This window comes from Rosa chinensis, chromosome 3 (assembly GCF_002994745.2).
Source record: "Rosa chinensis cultivar Old Blush chromosome 3, RchiOBHm-V2, whole genome shotgun sequence".
In the NCBI taxonomy this organism is placed as follows: domain Eukaryota; kingdom Viridiplantae; phylum Streptophyta; class Magnoliopsida; order Rosales; family Rosaceae; genus Rosa; species Rosa chinensis.
In genome coordinates, this window is record NC_037090.1 from 11,409,116 (window position 1) to 11,425,163 (window position 16,048).

General features: G+C 37.9%; 1 protein-coding gene across 37 annotated transcripts; it reads right to left on the reverse strand.

Moving 5' to 3' along the window:
• Nucleotides 1-2,315: 2,315 nt before the first annotated feature.
• On the reverse strand, nucleotides 2,316-16,015 carry LOC112191860 (putative disease resistance protein RGA3). 37 transcript variants are annotated; one of them, XM_040515779.1, is made up of 23 exons: nucleotides 14,162-16,014; nucleotides 11,193-13,920; nucleotides 10,484-10,602; nucleotides 9,865-9,948; nucleotides 9,514-9,616; nucleotides 9,137-9,373; nucleotides 8,667-8,749; nucleotides 8,472-8,539; nucleotides 8,009-8,138; nucleotides 7,666-7,753; nucleotides 7,271-7,565; nucleotides 7,050-7,181; nucleotides 6,443-6,554; nucleotides 6,157-6,301; nucleotides 5,826-5,915; nucleotides 5,228-5,332; nucleotides 5,073-5,137; nucleotides 4,863-4,955; nucleotides 4,518-4,768; nucleotides 4,227-4,438; nucleotides 4,016-4,099; nucleotides 3,076-3,163; nucleotides 2,316-2,989 (listed from the first exon to the last, which is right to left on the reverse strand). In XM_040515779.1, exons 1-3 carry the CDS (start codon nucleotides 15,293-15,295, stop codon nucleotides 10,586-10,588), a joined length of 3,879 nt encoding a protein of 1,292 aa, XP_040371713.1. In that variant the 5' UTR covers nucleotides 15,296-16,014; the 3' UTR covers nucleotides 2,316-2,989; nucleotides 3,076-3,163; nucleotides 4,016-4,099; nucleotides 4,227-4,438; nucleotides 4,518-4,768; nucleotides 4,863-4,955; nucleotides 5,073-5,137; nucleotides 5,228-5,332; nucleotides 5,826-5,915; nucleotides 6,157-6,301; nucleotides 6,443-6,554; nucleotides 7,050-7,181; nucleotides 7,271-7,565; nucleotides 7,666-7,753; nucleotides 8,009-8,138; nucleotides 8,472-8,539; nucleotides 8,667-8,749; nucleotides 9,137-9,373; nucleotides 9,514-9,616; nucleotides 9,865-9,948; nucleotides 10,484-10,585. The 37 variants fall into 37 exon arrangements, with proteins under 37 accessions (XP_040371713.1, XP_040371726.1, XP_040371730.1 ...); XM_040515793.1 differs by adding an exon at nucleotides 3,266-3,478 and having other exon boundaries at nucleotides 2,500-2,989; nucleotides 4,232-4,438; nucleotides 5,826-6,301; XM_040515787.1 differs by adding an exon at nucleotides 3,266-3,478 and having other exon boundaries at nucleotides 2,500-2,989; nucleotides 5,826-6,301.
• Nucleotides 16,016-16,048: the final 33 nt, after the last annotated feature.

Genomic DNA, 16,048 nt, shown 5'->3' on the forward strand with positions numbered 1-16,048 from the left:
GGGCATTGCTGTTCAGTTTATAATCCTACGGGTTAATTTTTTGAGGCGTAGAGAGTCGGGTACTATAATGCAGATTCTAGCTAAGCAGTCTAAGACGTCATTTAGTACTCCACACTAGGAAGGAATTCCAGTCAACTGATATAATGAGGAGGCCCTAGTACAAGTTGAGACCAACTGAAAACTAGAGCTCAGTTGGTCCAATCCTATTTCCATTGAACAACTTTCTAAATTACCAGGACACACAAAATGGTCAGGAGTGTCACGACAAGATGAATTCAAAATTAAGACATTTACTAATGGAAAGAAATAAAAAAATATATCTGAAAAATTATGACAGTCCACAACATGTTTAAGAATGTGTTTGATATATAATCAATCCCGGCTTCTTTATACTATTCCAATGATAATGAAAAAATAATTGAAGTAGCCACAAATTATAAATACCATTAAGCCACAAGTCAGCTATTGCCAATTTACCATGTTTTAGTTTCAGGAGACAGAATCTTTCGATTGCTCTACTTGTCCATATGGAGCCATTCACATTTTCAGTGCAGTATATGAACCATACGTATGCTTTCATCTATATTATTCTCCAAATCAAAATGAGTCTACTGTTATCAGAAACTATTGACAGATTGTATAGTTTGTTTACATTAAGTTCACTCTGAATTGATTACCACTTACTAGTGTACAAAAATTGGAAGAGTCTGCAGCAGCAAGGAATCATTGTCATTCTGCCCAACCACAATAGTACAATTAGGCGGCCACATATATTCTAGGCGAATATGTCGAACATATCCAAGAGTATATAAATCCCCACTTTTTTTCCGACTGGGGTATTGGTAATCTCGTGTTCCGCTAGTGAATTGGTAAGATGAAGACCTGCATATATATGAAGCTCTTGAACACTCCTTGGATTCAGAAGCTTCCGGATGGTTTTTGGGCTGTTCCAGTCTTATCCGCTCACAGCCTCACATGTCAGTAAATTTTGAATTTTGTTTTTACTAAACCTTGTCATTAAATTAGCCACGATATTGTTGGGCCAAATGATATTGAGATGGCTGAGCAAAGATTAAGTGAAGCCCATTAGCGGAAGAATTGTCATGAATCCTTGTAGGTAAATGCTCGTCGACCTAACGAAGTGGTGTTAGCTCAGTGGTTAGAGCACCCACTACCTAATGATTAAGTTATGGGTTTGAGTCACCATAGCGGTAGGAGTGAAATCTTTTGATCATGTTTTTTAAAAAGAAAAAAAAAATGCTCGTCGACCTCTTCCTGCTTGGAAAGCTTTTCCTCCTCCGCGTTGATTTAGGATTTTAAATTTAGCTATAAACTCCTAGACCCCTCACCGCTACCTAGTACCTACATTACTCATACAGTCATACTCTCCAGTTCTTGAAACATGATAATCGAGAAGCAAGTTTTCCGTAGCAGAATAACACAGAGAGAAACAAGCAAGCCCCATCGCCTTAATGAAATCCGAATCAGCATGGACTTACTTCCCCTCACACTAAGCCTCTTCAAGCTAAGCGTTCATTGTGTTGGTAGTGCAACAAACATTGTTTATGGTATACCACGTCTTGTAACCCAAAAACAAACGTCGGTTCCTCTCGATATGCTGCCCTACCAAAAGCGCGGGTTCACAAGGCAGATCGCTCAGTATCTTTCCACGATGGGTGTCCCAGAAGATGAGCAGTTCTCTATTATTGCACGAGTATTTGAGGTGATTGAGGACAAGCCTGTCCTCCGGTTGCCTATTACTCTGGCCATGGCGGACGTGACGGTGAGGACTACTCCGGATGGACCGGATGTGTCCTTGTTTGGAAGTCAAATGAAGATCGATGAGGCCACATGGGAATTAATGGAAAGATATAGGAATGGCGATCCTTTGGCCAACTATCGTGATCCAATGATAGTGGAGGCTTTGGATTTTGTGTTACTGGATAGTTTGGAACCTGCTATTAGGCAGACGCCGTGTCTCCTCTGTAAGGAGAGCCCGGATCACTTTGTTCGCTTGCCCTGTTCACATCTTCATCACAAAAGTTGCATTTTCAGGTGGCTGGGATCCTGTCACTTGTGTCCGTCCCTCGTGCCGACGTGAGGATGGGCTCCTTGCAATGAGGCGTAGTGCTCACGGTGACACTTATTTGGAGGAAAGTATCATGAAAGACAGGTTTTGGTGGGCCGAGTTCAGGAAGAAGATATCAAATCTTGCGTGGTTTTTATTTTTGTTTTTCCTAGTCTCAGTATTTATTGGTTACAACTTATAACTTATAAAATTAAGCCAATACAATCAACTTCTAAAAGTGAGATACTTGATGAAAACTAGATGTAATTTGTTACTTGATGCTAGTTTAACTTTCTACATTAAGGCTTTTGAATTTGCAAAAGAATTGAATGAAACTAGTTTTGGAATCTTTTCGCAAAATTGACCCACTGGTCATTTTCCTATATACCAGTGTTACAGCGTCTTACTTTTGACAAAAGATTTGCAGCAAGAAATATATACTGCTTTTTTCATGTTTGATACCAAGCTAAATTCAAGAAGAAAAATGACACTTCTATGTGTACTGGTACAACTCACAAATGGACAACTCACTGCAAGAATAGAAGCTGCACATGACTACAGAAATCAGCAGGAATGAACTCAAGCCTTCTGCATATATTCTGAGTTCTGTATATATACTGCTTTGTTATTAATTACTCCATTGCTCTTTTATCGCCTCTCAAACTCCAGTTTTCTCTCTTCAGATAAGAATTCATCAACAGCATAACCATCACATCCATCAAGAATTTGAACAGCAAAAAGTAGTAAACTTGCGAGCTGAGCTGAATATCGCACATCCAACAGTTCGGAGGCTCAGAATGAAAGCTCCTTTTGCTTAAAGGGAACTTGATGTTCGGCTAAGGCTTGGCTTAGCCATAAGGAAGAATCATCAAGTCCTGAATTTTCCCAACAGCAGATAATATCTAACAAATTGCACAGTGCCTGCCATAAACGCAAGCATATCTTTTTAGCATGATAGCTTAACCAGAATCATCTGCAGTAAGATGTGTAACAAGACCATGGTTTACCTTTGATGATTAGGATATCCAAAGATATTGTGCCCATCAAATCTCTCAAACCACCATAACTGAATATTTCATGAACGATATCCACTTCCTGCACAGAAACAAGATCTGGCACTTCAGTTAACTGACATGCCTCACTTACTTCTCATCTACAGTAATATGTAAGAGAAATCCAATACATACTGATGCTTACAATTACTTAATTAGCTAATTTAATAACAGATACTCCACCAACTTGTATACATTCCACTGTTCTATCAATCCTTGATATAATTTTCAGCACAGAACCATTTAAATATCGTATTGGAAACGTCGAGAAGGTCAAAAGATGAAGTTCAATCATAATCTACTTGTACTAAGATGCACCAAACCACATGAACCTTCCATTTGAAGCCAACATGTGCACCTTCAGATGAAAAAGTTTGCAGACACCTCCAATTAAAAGTCAAAATTGTATCATGAATTTACTGGTAAACTGGCACACATTCCATTAATTTATTGGGGGAAGACTGTGTTCTTAAAATCCAATTAGACGATACAAATACAAGAATATATATGCATCTAAACATGAAGATACTACAGCATCTAACTCAAAACCAATTGGCAGTGGGTGGAGAGGCCGAATACTTAACAGCTCTTATCCTAAATTTGCTATGTAGTACATTGAATTGTCTGATAACATGCCTATTGAAGTAAAAACTTGGTGTATACTTATTTTATAGCTTTAGCTACACATACACAGGATTCTTTACCCGAATCAACTAGAGTGCCTTTTAGTAAATTAACAGAAACACATGAGCAACCACATTTTCCACCTTTCCATAAGAGTCAACCCAACAATTTGAAAAAGAAAATGAACTCAAGATTTACAGTCAACTAATTTCTCTGATTCATCTCCAAAACTTTAGGTCAGTGACCATATAGGGGAAAGGGAAATAAGTACCTGGACTCTGTTTGCTCCCATTGCACAACCATTGTTTCTCCTATTGAATAAAAGCTCCTAAAAACCGACCTACAAATTATGCCCCTGCAGAACTAAAACAGTAAATTAACAGAGGCTAGGGAGTACAATTCATAAAAAATATGGCCAAATAACTTAAACGTAAAGGGAATAACAAGAAGAGAAGAAAAGATGGTGGTGGTTTGCAAGATACCTTACTTCAACAAAAAACTACAAGCAATTAGCTTGCAACACATACGCGATACTTCATTTCAATACTAGCCTATACCCTCAGATGTTGTAGCTCGTTTTCGTTCCATTCCATATTATAAAAGATCTTAGATTTGATGGCCAAAACTTGATTGTAGAGCCAAATACTCAACTCTGCAAGCAAAAGGAGAAATGGTGTACAATGCCATAGACTAGCTGCAAGAGGATAAGGAAGAGTTAGTATACATATTCCATGATATCTTTACAAAGACTACAAAATAAAAAAAAGAGTTACCTTTGTTCTGCATGCCATTAAAAATTTCCAATGCAGCACCTTCGAGCTAGCAATGATCTTCTGAGAAAAGAAAAGATGGCCCAAATAATCTTACACCACCACTTTGGATGACACTTTGCAGTCACAAACTGAAAGCTTCTTTTCCTGAACCCGTATAAGAGTTATCAACTCCTAGATTTTCCCAAGAATGAGCATCTCCTGTCCAAAATATTCTTGCCAATGAAAATCTTTGACTCTTTGTTATTCACATCCTGTCCAGAAATATGATCATGCACTTCAAAGTTAGAATTAAACCCAAGCATAGTATCATTTGTAAATTTCTATGGAAGAGAGATGAACTTATACCTCTAGCAATGACAGTGCCTTGTGACACTCTTAGAACAACACAAGAGCAAGAAACAACCTTTTTCACTTTCTCTAAGAACCAATCATGCAATGCTGATAGAGAGAGGGTATTGAATTAAATTAGAGAAAAGCATTGTCACCCTATATCTGTGCATTATTTTAAAAGAATTAAGTAAACAAACCTTACTGAGAAGGGATCAGCTGGAGTACCTAACTCTGATTTCATAACAGTTGCTCCTCCAATTGCATCACTTACAAAATGATTGTAGATGTTCCTGCAGATACAACATATATAGGGAGTAAGTAGATTGATAAAGCCAAGAAGGTTGTTATATAAGAGACTAGGAGGTGTCACATAGCTTTACCCTTTTTCAATGCCTATATCCTTATTGACGTACACCCGTAAGCACCTCTTATTCCCGGTGTGTCACATAGCTTCAACGGTCCAGGTAACCACCTCTCTCAGTTAACTAATGAAAAAGAAGTTTGGTCAATGCTGGATATGCAAAAATAAGGATATACTAGTTTTAATTTCGTTAGAGATGCTTCAGAAAAGAAGAAAAGAAAAAACAAAAGTGGCTTTAGAAGGGACAGACTAGATTCATATGATTTGCGCAGCAATAATGACTAGTTTGCATCTGGTTGGGTATACTTAATATGATTATTGTAAATAACTTGACAAACTATGAAGATTTTTTTTTTCTCCAACTAAAATTGCAACTTGTATCTTTAATTCAACGAAATTGAGTGACTTTAAACTGATGAGATGAGAACAACATGTCTATTGAGAGAGAAGAAAGAGCCAAAGCATTCTTGTCACCCATTTTCATGACATGAAAAAAGGAACCGGAACTGGTGAGTATGATGCAAACGAAAAGGAGAAGCACAACTGCATAACAATTAACAAGTATAATTGAGTACATATAGGAGAACTGAGAAGAAAAGAAGATAAGAAAGACTTACCTTCTAAGTCTGTTTTCAACCACATGCTTCCAATATCTCTCCAAAAGCTAACTCCATTGATTCTTTTCCAAAATGTCATCTTCCTACAAACTAGGAAAATCCAACGGGCTAGAGAAATCTCCAAGAAAAAACACTTGTAGAATGATAAAAGTTGCTCTATAGTACAACAAACTGGTCAGATGCTCCACATTATAAGTCTGCAGTACCAAAATGGTGAAAATATAGTCTCATAGTCTTGCTGAAAAATAACAAGGGCCAGTTTGTGTACATATTTGAAGCTGTCTTGAGTCTTGAGTCTTAACAAAGACAGAAACAAAAAATTTGGGCAGACCTTCAAGCTGCAAGCCATTAAAAGTTCTCCATTCAACAGTTTGGAGGCTCCCTATTCAGTGTTATGCATGGTTCTTTGGTAACCTCTAGTTTGTAACTGAAAGGTTTTACTGCTTGGCTTGGCACTAAGGAAGAGTCATCAGGTCCTGGATTTGCCCACAAACTGCAGTTATTTCATATAATAAGTTGCAGTGCGGAATGCCATATAGTACTAGCATCCCTTTTAGGCATGTTATCTTAAGTTGATTTCTTCCTGCAGTAAATAGATGTAAGAAAACCATTTTTACCTATGAAAATCAGGATATCCAAATAAATTGCGCTAATCAAAATCCCCCAAACTGGCATTAGGCCCATTACTGAATCTATCATGGCCGATATATGCTTTGCTTTAACCACTTCCTGCACAGAAATAAGAGCAAGCGCTTCAATTAAATGACCTACCTCGCTCACTTCTCATCTGTAGTTAGAATTTAGCTTCTGATGAAATATAATTCATCACAATCATCAACACAACATAGGAGTTTTAGATTGAAAGTTGCAGTATCAAGGTGAAGCAAGAACAGAAAGGACGGCAAACTTGTACTTGTATTATCAGATCTAATTCTCTAAGACTTCAAGGCTAAGAAAAGGCCTTAAAAACTAAATGAAATTAAAGCTTATCTAACCCAATATGTAGTTAAGATTAAGCAACATTACTCTAGATTAAAACAGAAATATCTAACCTTGAGTATCTAGATATTTCCATAAAGCAAATAGTGTGAAGTAGGAAAGCATTAACTTCAACAAAATATAAACACTAAATCAAAATGTCTGCAACTCAACATACAGTTCAAGAAAGGTAAGTAAGGATTGGAGTTAACTTTTCTTTTGAATTTAACAGAGAGGAATTTATACCTGCAGCAATTGGAGTGCCTCTTATTACTTTTAACAACAACATACAAGGGCATCAAACCACCCTTTTCCAATTTCCCTTAGGACCCAATCCTGCAACACTGATAGGGAGATGATACTGAATTGTAGATGCTCCTGCAGATACAATGTAGTTGTAAGATGCTATGCAATAGACAGAGAAGCTAGAGGTGTAAGGGAAATTGGAAAAGGGTCACATAACTTACACATATTACTGCAAAACTTCGAGCAATTCCAACTTGACTCATACCTGCAGGCAGGTCTTATTCTTGATGGGTAGCACAAAGAGCATAAGCATCACATCCATCAAGAATTTGGACAGCAAAAAGTAGTAAACTTGAGAGCTGAATATGCCACATCCAACAGTTTGGAGGCACAGCCTGAAAGCTTATTTTGCTGAAAGGGAACTTGATGTTCAGCTTGGCTTGGCAGTAAGGAAGAATCATCAGTCCTGGATATGCCCCCATATTGTAGATAATATTTTAGGAAATTGCAGTGTGCCTGCCACATATGAGAGGGATCTCTTTTCAGCATAATATCTTAACCTGAATCTCATCAGCAGTATGATGGTTAAATGTAAGAAGACCATGGGTTTACATACCTTTGAAAATTAGGATATCCAAAGAAATCGTGTCCATCAACCAACTGAAACCACCATAACTGAATATCTCATGACCGATATCCACTTCCTGTACAGAAATAAGACGTTGCACCTCAGTTATATAACCTGCCTTGCTTATTTCTCATCCATAGTAATATGCAACAAATTTTCAAAACATACTCTCCACTGGTTTCAATAATTCAGCTAATCTAGTAACATAAACTCTACCAATTTGTATGAATTTCACTGTTCTATCAACCTCGATATAATTCACAGCACAGAACCACTCAAATAGTGTACTGGAAATGGTAAGGACAAAAGATGAAGTTCAAACATAACCTACTTATTTTGAAATGCAGCAACCTACGTCAGCCTTCTGTTTGAACTCAACACGTCCACCTTCAGATGAAAACGAGACCTCCAATTCAAAGTCAAAATGGTCTCAAGAATGTACTGGTAAACTGCACATATTCCTTAATTCATAGGGAGAAAACCATAAGTTTATAACATATCCATCCAATTGGAAGATACTAATAAGAATAGGGTGATGATTTTGTCGCTCCACGTTGCAATATATTTTACCACTTGCACTTCATTTTTATCTTTATTCATCTATACCTGAAAGTACTAGAGCATCTTACCCAAAACCAATTGGCAATGGGTGGAGAAGCTGGGTACCTAAACAGCTCTTATCCTACAGTTCCTATGTAATATATTGAAGTGTCCGATAACATGCCTATAGAGATAAAAACTCGGTGTTATATTTATTTTATAGCTTTTAAGTATAAACATAGAGGAGTCTTTACCTGTATCAACTGGAGTGCCTTTTATTTTATTACCTTCACAGCAACAGAAAAGCAACCACCTTCTTCACCTTTCCATAAGAATCAGTCCAACAATTTGAGAAAGAACATGAACTCAAAATTTACTGTTAACTAATTTCTCTGCATTATCTTTAAACAACCAAGTAAATAGCCAAACAGGGAAGGGAAATAAAGTACCTGGACTCTGTTTGGGCCTATCACACAACTGTTGTTTCCCTATTGAATAAAAGCTCCTAAAAACCGACCAACAAAGTATGCCCCTGCAGAATCAAAATAGTTAATGAACTGATGATTGTCTTGCTGCAAAGGAATAGGAACAGGTGGTTTACATATTCAATGCTGGTGGTTAAAGAATAAAGAACATAAGAATTTTGCTCTTTTCTTATGAGAGGTTAACGCTTTACATCCACAAAATGCAAGACTTTGAAAACTTTTCTTTGCTCAGACAAAGCTTTTACCTACACTTATTAATGCTTTTGGAGTTTTATTGTATTTACACCAAACAGTAAATGACAACAAGAAATTAAGAACACCATTCTTCTCTGTGGGTGTGTTGATTCTAAAACACATAATTGAAAGAAAGGGACAGTAAACAAGGGGGAAAAAGACTTCCATAAGGTGCATAACTAATTTAATTTCAGACAAACCTTAATATTTGCAAAAACATCTGCAACTTCTCTTGTTTGGAGATAAGGACCAGTTCATGCACATATTCAATGCTGTCTTGAGTCTTGGGTATTGATGGAGACAGGAACAAAAAACTTGGGCAGACCTTCAAGAGTCCTCCATTCAACAGTTTGGAGACACAAACTGAAAGGTTCTTTCCCTGAAAGGCCCGTTGTTCAGCTTGGCTTGGCTTGGCAGTAAGGGAGAGTCATGAAGTCCTGGATTTGCCCACAAACTGCAGTTATTTTATTTAATAAATTGCAGTGCGGAATGCCATACAATACTAAGCATCCCTTTTCAGTATGATATCTTAACCTGAACTTGTCTGCAATAAAATAAATGTAAAAGACCATATTACCTTTGAAAATTTGGATATCCGAATAATTTGTGCCCATCACAGTCCCTCAAACTGCCATTACTGAATCTATCATGGCCGATACATGCTTTGCTTTTACCACTTCCTGCACATAAATAAGAGCAAGCACTTCAACTAACTGACCTGCCTAGCTTACTTCTCATCTGTAGTAACATGCAAGATACCCAAAACATACTCTTTTGTGTTTTCAATAAATTTCTCTAGTAATGTTTGACAACATACATTTCACCATTTTATATGTTTCCGCTTTTCTATCAAATCTTGATGAAATTTGCAGCATAGAACCACTTAAAATTTTTATTGGAAATGTTAAGAAGATCAATCTTAATCTACCTTTCATCATGAGGAACTTCAAGCGATCGGTGAATTCTACTTGTGAGTTATGACCCGATCGAATTGAACCTTGTCAACACATATCTCAAGAAACAAACTAAAATAAGTTTGGTCATTATCAAAAAGAAACAAAAGGAAGTGTGGTCAAGGCTGGTAAAAGAAATATTGGATAAACATGGTTTGTTTGGTTTAGACTTACAGAGGGTTTAGAACAAAAAATATAGCTTTAGAAGAGTGACTGGCTTGTTAATGAATTTCTCAACAAGCAATCACACAGATTTTGAACTATTTTGCATTTGTAGGATTACTGATTAGGGTTCCAATCCAGGTTGACAAATATGACTCTGTTAAGCCAAACACATTTGCCCTTGAGATATGGATATTAAACCTAAATATTCAAATTAACATATCACTCTGCAGTCTGCACCCTCCAATAAAAAGACATAAAAGAATATACTGTATATGTAACGTAATCCAAAAAAAAAAAAAGTACGTCTAACAAAATGTTATTGCAGAATATAAATGCTAAATCAAAATTTCTGCAACTCAACATACTGGTCAAGAAACGTAAGGATTGGAGTGAGTTTTTCTTTTGAATTTAACAGAGAGCAATTTATACCTGTAGCAATTGGAGACTTTCAACAACAACACAAGAGCATCAAACCACCTTTTTCCAATTTCGCTTAGGACCCAATCCTGCAATGCTGATAGAGAGATGATATCAAATTGTAGATGCTCCTGCAGATAGAATGTAGGTGTAAGCTGATATGGAATCAACAAAGCAGCGAGAGGCTATAGGAAAACATTACAAAAGACTACAATGTGTTACATAACTTACGCATATTACTGCAAAACTTGGAGCAATTCCAACTTGACTCATACCAGCAGGCAGCTTTTATTCTTGATGAGTCACAAAAAAGGGTCCGTGCAAGCCCCTGTCTCAATGAACTAAAAGAAAAGAAGTTATGGACACACCAAAAAGGGTATACAAGTTTTAATTTCTTTAGAAATGCTTCAGAAACAAAAGTTGTGGCTTTAGAAGTGACAGACTAGAGTCTAGAGTCATAGTATTTTAACAAGAAGAAGGATTTTGTAAATAAATTGAGAAATTCAGAGCTCCATGACATGACTTCTTCTCCCACCTAATATTGGGATTTGTATTTTTAAATCAACTAAATTGGCTGATTATAAAATGAGCAGAGATGAGAAGAAAACAGAGAGTGATAAGAAACAGGCAAAGCATTCTTGTCACTGATTTATATGACTGAAAAAAAGGTACTCAGATGAACTTGAGAATACTTGAGAAAAGGAAAAGAAAAAGGAGTTACCACTGATGTCTGGAATATGAGAAATCTTATGCCACTCAAGGCCGCTCTCCTCTCTGCATCTTTCGCTCAAAAGGGGACAATTGTCGATCCGTATCCGATCTAATTTGGTGAGGCGGTGCATAGCTTGGACGGAAGGTAGATACACCAGATTCTTGCAATTCTTAATTCTTAAGAATTGAAGAGATGCAAGGTTTCCCAACCATTCTGGAATAGCCTCCAATCCCTCAAAGTCACTTATCCACAATGTGGTCAAAGACGTCAAGTGTTGAGTTTGTTCAGGCAGAGACTTGAGCTTCGGCCACCCGTAGATACTTAATTCTTCAAGTTGTGGTAGAACCTGAAAATCATAATCCAGCTCATTCCAAAACGGACCAAGTGTCAAGTACTTGAGACGGGTGAATACGTGTGGGGATGCCATTGCTAACCCACTGGGTAGACATGTCAATCGGGAACAATCAGTAATCCTCAACTCACGGAGGGATGTGAGCTTGTCTAAACTTCGAACAGTCTCTAGATTTGGACAGTCTGATATGCCCAACCCCTCAAGAGAGGCACAAAATTGCAGATCAATTTGTGTACCTTGACATCCATAGATTCCCAATCGACGGAGGGATGTGAAGCCGCCGTGTAAACCTGGAAGAGACTCTAGATTACTTACATACAAGAGTCGGAGGGATGTGAAGCCGCAAATTGGAATGGATGTTAGCTTAGGGCACGTTGCTACCACCAAAGTAACAAGAGAGGTGCAGCAGCCTAGTCCACTCGGTAGGCTTGCTAATTCAGGACACTCCGAAAGAGACAGCCAATCAAGGGATGGGAGGCCCTCAGATGGAATTGGAATGGACGTTATCTTTGGGCAGCTCCGTATTAGCAAAATTTGAAGAGATGTGCAGTATTGGAGCCCATCAGGTAGACTGGATAACTCAGGACATGCTAGGATCCGCAATTCGCGTAGAGATGGGAGACCACCGTGCTCAGGGATGATAGGGATGGACTCTAGACTGGAGCAATTTATTATCTCCAACTTCTCAAGAGAGAGCCCATAATCAGGTAAACACCTCAGCTTAGGACACCCCCTAATTGTCAGTTCCTGAAGAGACGCGCAGCAGTACTCAAACCCTTGTGATTGGGGAGGAGCAATACAAGTAAACTCCTCACAATCATCTATCAGCATACATGAAAGATTCTGGTTGTTTTCTAACAACCTTCCTGGCAGACAGGCAAGTCCCCTCACATTGCGAATCTTGAGAGAAGTGAGAGTGGTCAGTTTATTGCTTAGAATACTTGCTATTGGACTGCCTCCGCTATTCATGCCTTTAATCACCAACTTTTTCAGACATGGAAAATGACTGGGAGCACTTCTCAGTTGGTCGCAACCTTTCAGGGCCAACTCCTTCAGGCAAGGAAACACCGTCACTCTTCCTGTTGGCACTTCCATCCATTCAATTAGGCTTCTCACCTCCTGAATATATAATGTTTTCAATGCACGAAACAAAACCTTTGTATCATCAGATTCGTGATCATAACCATAAAACTCATATCCCAAACACTTCAGATTCTCCATGGTTTTCATCTTCACATGTACAAGATTGGGCAGCTGACCAAGTGCTGGGACTTCTTCGCATTTGTTGCATCCCTCTAATTCAATCTCTTTTAAGTTGGTGGATAGTATCCATGATGGCAATTTCACACCCATGAAGCCATGAATCTCCAAAAATTCCAGATTAGAATGTGGCCGCAGGACTTCAAGTACAACTTCGTCACTGTCAGCACTGTTGCTTGGTCTACCAGGCGTCCATCTAAAGAATAACTTGCGTAGATGTTTCTTCTCCACTAAATATGCCTTCTCTGCTTCTTCTTTATCTCTTACATGTTCCAGATTATAAAAAGATACGGTACCTTTCAGATGGTTTAAGCCACCTAATTCCCCGATAAGAGTACCAGTCTCCTTACCCATCTTTACAAAAGGTAATGATCGGAGATTAGTCAATCTTCCTAACACCCCAGCTGGAACTTTTACATGTTTATCAAAATAAACATGTCTCAAGTTGATCAAATTTGCAATTTCCTTTGGGAACTCTTCTAGGAGATGAGGCATTTTAAATGTCTGAAGGTTATAAAGTTGTCCCAAAGATTTTGGAAAAGCTCTTATTTTTGTTTTCATGACATTCAGATACCTCAAGTGTTTCAACTTTCCAATTGAATCTGGCAGCTCCTGAATGTCTGCCTTGTATAAATTTAAAACACGTAAAGCTTTAAATCCGGGTGAGTTGTTGTCAAGGACTACTCCATTTGAAAATAATGAGCGCAAGTACTTCGACTTTGAAACACGTTCAGCAAGATCATGAACAAGATCATGCATCTTACAATAGGCTATATTACCAAAGGAGTCCCTTTTCACATCTTGAAAAAATGAGTTTTGTAATAGAATATTAAAATATTCATTACCTGTATCCTCCATCTCTAGATTATCTTGGTTAGGAGAAGGGTGAAGCCATCCTTGAGCCATCCAATGTTGGATCAAGTCGTCCTTTTCAAATTCAAAATCTTTGATGAACATGGAGCAGTATGCAAAACATTGTTTCAATGATGGAAATTTCAATTCATCAAAACTCAATTTCAAGATCGCCAATATTCTATTTTCTTCCTCTGGTAAATTCCATATACCACTTTCCACAATTGATTGCCATTCATCACACTTTTTAGAGCGCATCATATTTCCCAACACCTATAGTAAAATTGGTGAGCAAATAAGTTAGATTTCTACAAAACAAAAGTGTGGCAAAATATAACAATAACAAAACATACAGTAAAGCAATGGAGTATCTACTCCTAGCGCTACCTCATCATACCGCTAAATATTCTTGTAGCTCTTTTAATTTTAAAATTTTTCTCATCGATTATAAATAAGAATAAGTAGAAAGCATGAAATTAAAACTTCAAATTAATCAATGTCATAATTTACATACCTTTGCTACTAATGGTACACCTCCACACTTTTTAGCAATCTCTCTTCCAATTTTCTCTTGATCTTCAACTATAGGAGCACTCCCAACTGGAATTGCTCTGTCTTTCAATATGAGCCAACATTCATCATCTGATAGTTTTTCTAAATCACACCTAGGAAGGGTCTCCACCATTTTTGCAACTTTATCGCTACGGGTAGTGACAAGGATGCTACTTCCTTGGGTATCATTGACGTTTACCAAACAACTGATCAATTCTTCCCATTTTTGAGCATCTTCGTTCCAAACATCATCAAGCACAAGAAGATACCTTTTCTCTTTCAACTCCTTTTTGAGGATTCTACATATTGCATCTATAGCTTGCACTGCAGCATGTTCAGGCTTAAGACACTCCAAGATCCTCCTTAAAATCGAGTCGACTTCAAAAGGGGTAGACACACACACCCACATCTTTTCTTGAAAGTGTTGATCAATCTTACCATGATATACAGATTTAGCCAAAGTGGTCTTCCCAAGTCCCCCCATACCCACGATGGCTAGAACTGAAAGATCATTTTTCTGATTGTTGTTTGAGTTGGTCAAGGCTTTCACTATATCTTCCACAACATCTTTCCTTCCAATGATATTGTTTTCATCTTTTTTGAAGTCAGAGTAGGTTTCCCTATAGATTCTTCCATCATAGAAGCTTGTTGCCGCTAAGGGACGCCTAGCAATAAACCCCAAACCACTTGCATCTTTTCTCAGATCATCCAGAGATGTGTTGATCTTCTTAATTTTATGTGCCATTTTAAGACGAAAAAGGATGGGATTGGAGAGGGAAAAAAAGTTTAGCACCTTTTTCTTCATTTGGTTTCGCAGTTCCACCTTACGTCGAAGAAGCTCATATCCATAGTCATCCAGCACGTCATCGGCATGATGAGCTATGTCTTCAAGCTTCTCCAACCAGAGCTTCACAGCCTCGCCCTGATCTTGTCGCGGATTTTCAGCATCTCGTAGCACAGCTTCAAGCATTTTCAGCGACTCACTCATCTTCGTTAGTTCACCATGAAAACCCAATACAAGACTGAACTGTTGAGCAGCAAGTGAAGCCACTTTGATCAGCATTTCCTGGGCAGCAAAAGTAAGAAATTCAGCCATGGATTTCTACTCAAGAGAGTCGAGTTGAGAAAGAGAGCAGAAATTTTTTTTTTTTTTTTTTTCCAGTGAGAAGAGAGCAAAATGCGTAATGAGTTGAAGAAACTAGAAGAGGGGGGTTATAAATCTCTTAGGCTGTTAGACAGTTGGACTATCGATAGTGAATGCGGATGGAATTGCCGATAGATTTCCAACAATAGAAGATGAGAATAAATTCTCCAGCTGTTTGCGGGCCTTATTAGTCCTTCACATCCTCTTGTTTATATCCTTGATTAAAACATGCTTCAAATACAAGACCACATAATGAAAAGCTTACAATCATAAATTGCATTTCTCAAATCAAGACGGACCATGTGATGATTGTGATCGAACCATTCAATCATAAACTTGATTTCTCATGTCAATACATTCAAATTACCATCAAAGTGAAAACTGGAAAAATATCTGTATAGCTTTGTTATAGGGGGAGTGAAATTTCAACACCCATTTTGGGAAAAGTTTCAATCTTACTACAAGAGCCGAGATCGAACACCCATTTCAATTTTGAAAACTTCAAATGGGTCTTGAACCAAATTTAAACAACAACCAGATGGCAACCTCGTCATGGGCTAAGGTGGGCTGTAGCCAGATAGGACTTCTTGTGGATGATTCGTCGGGCCAGGGATATACTGCTCGCAATGTGGTCGTGTGCCCTTGACGACACTTCTGATGGATAAAAACATCATGAAAGACAAGTAATGGGAATTTCAAGTTAAG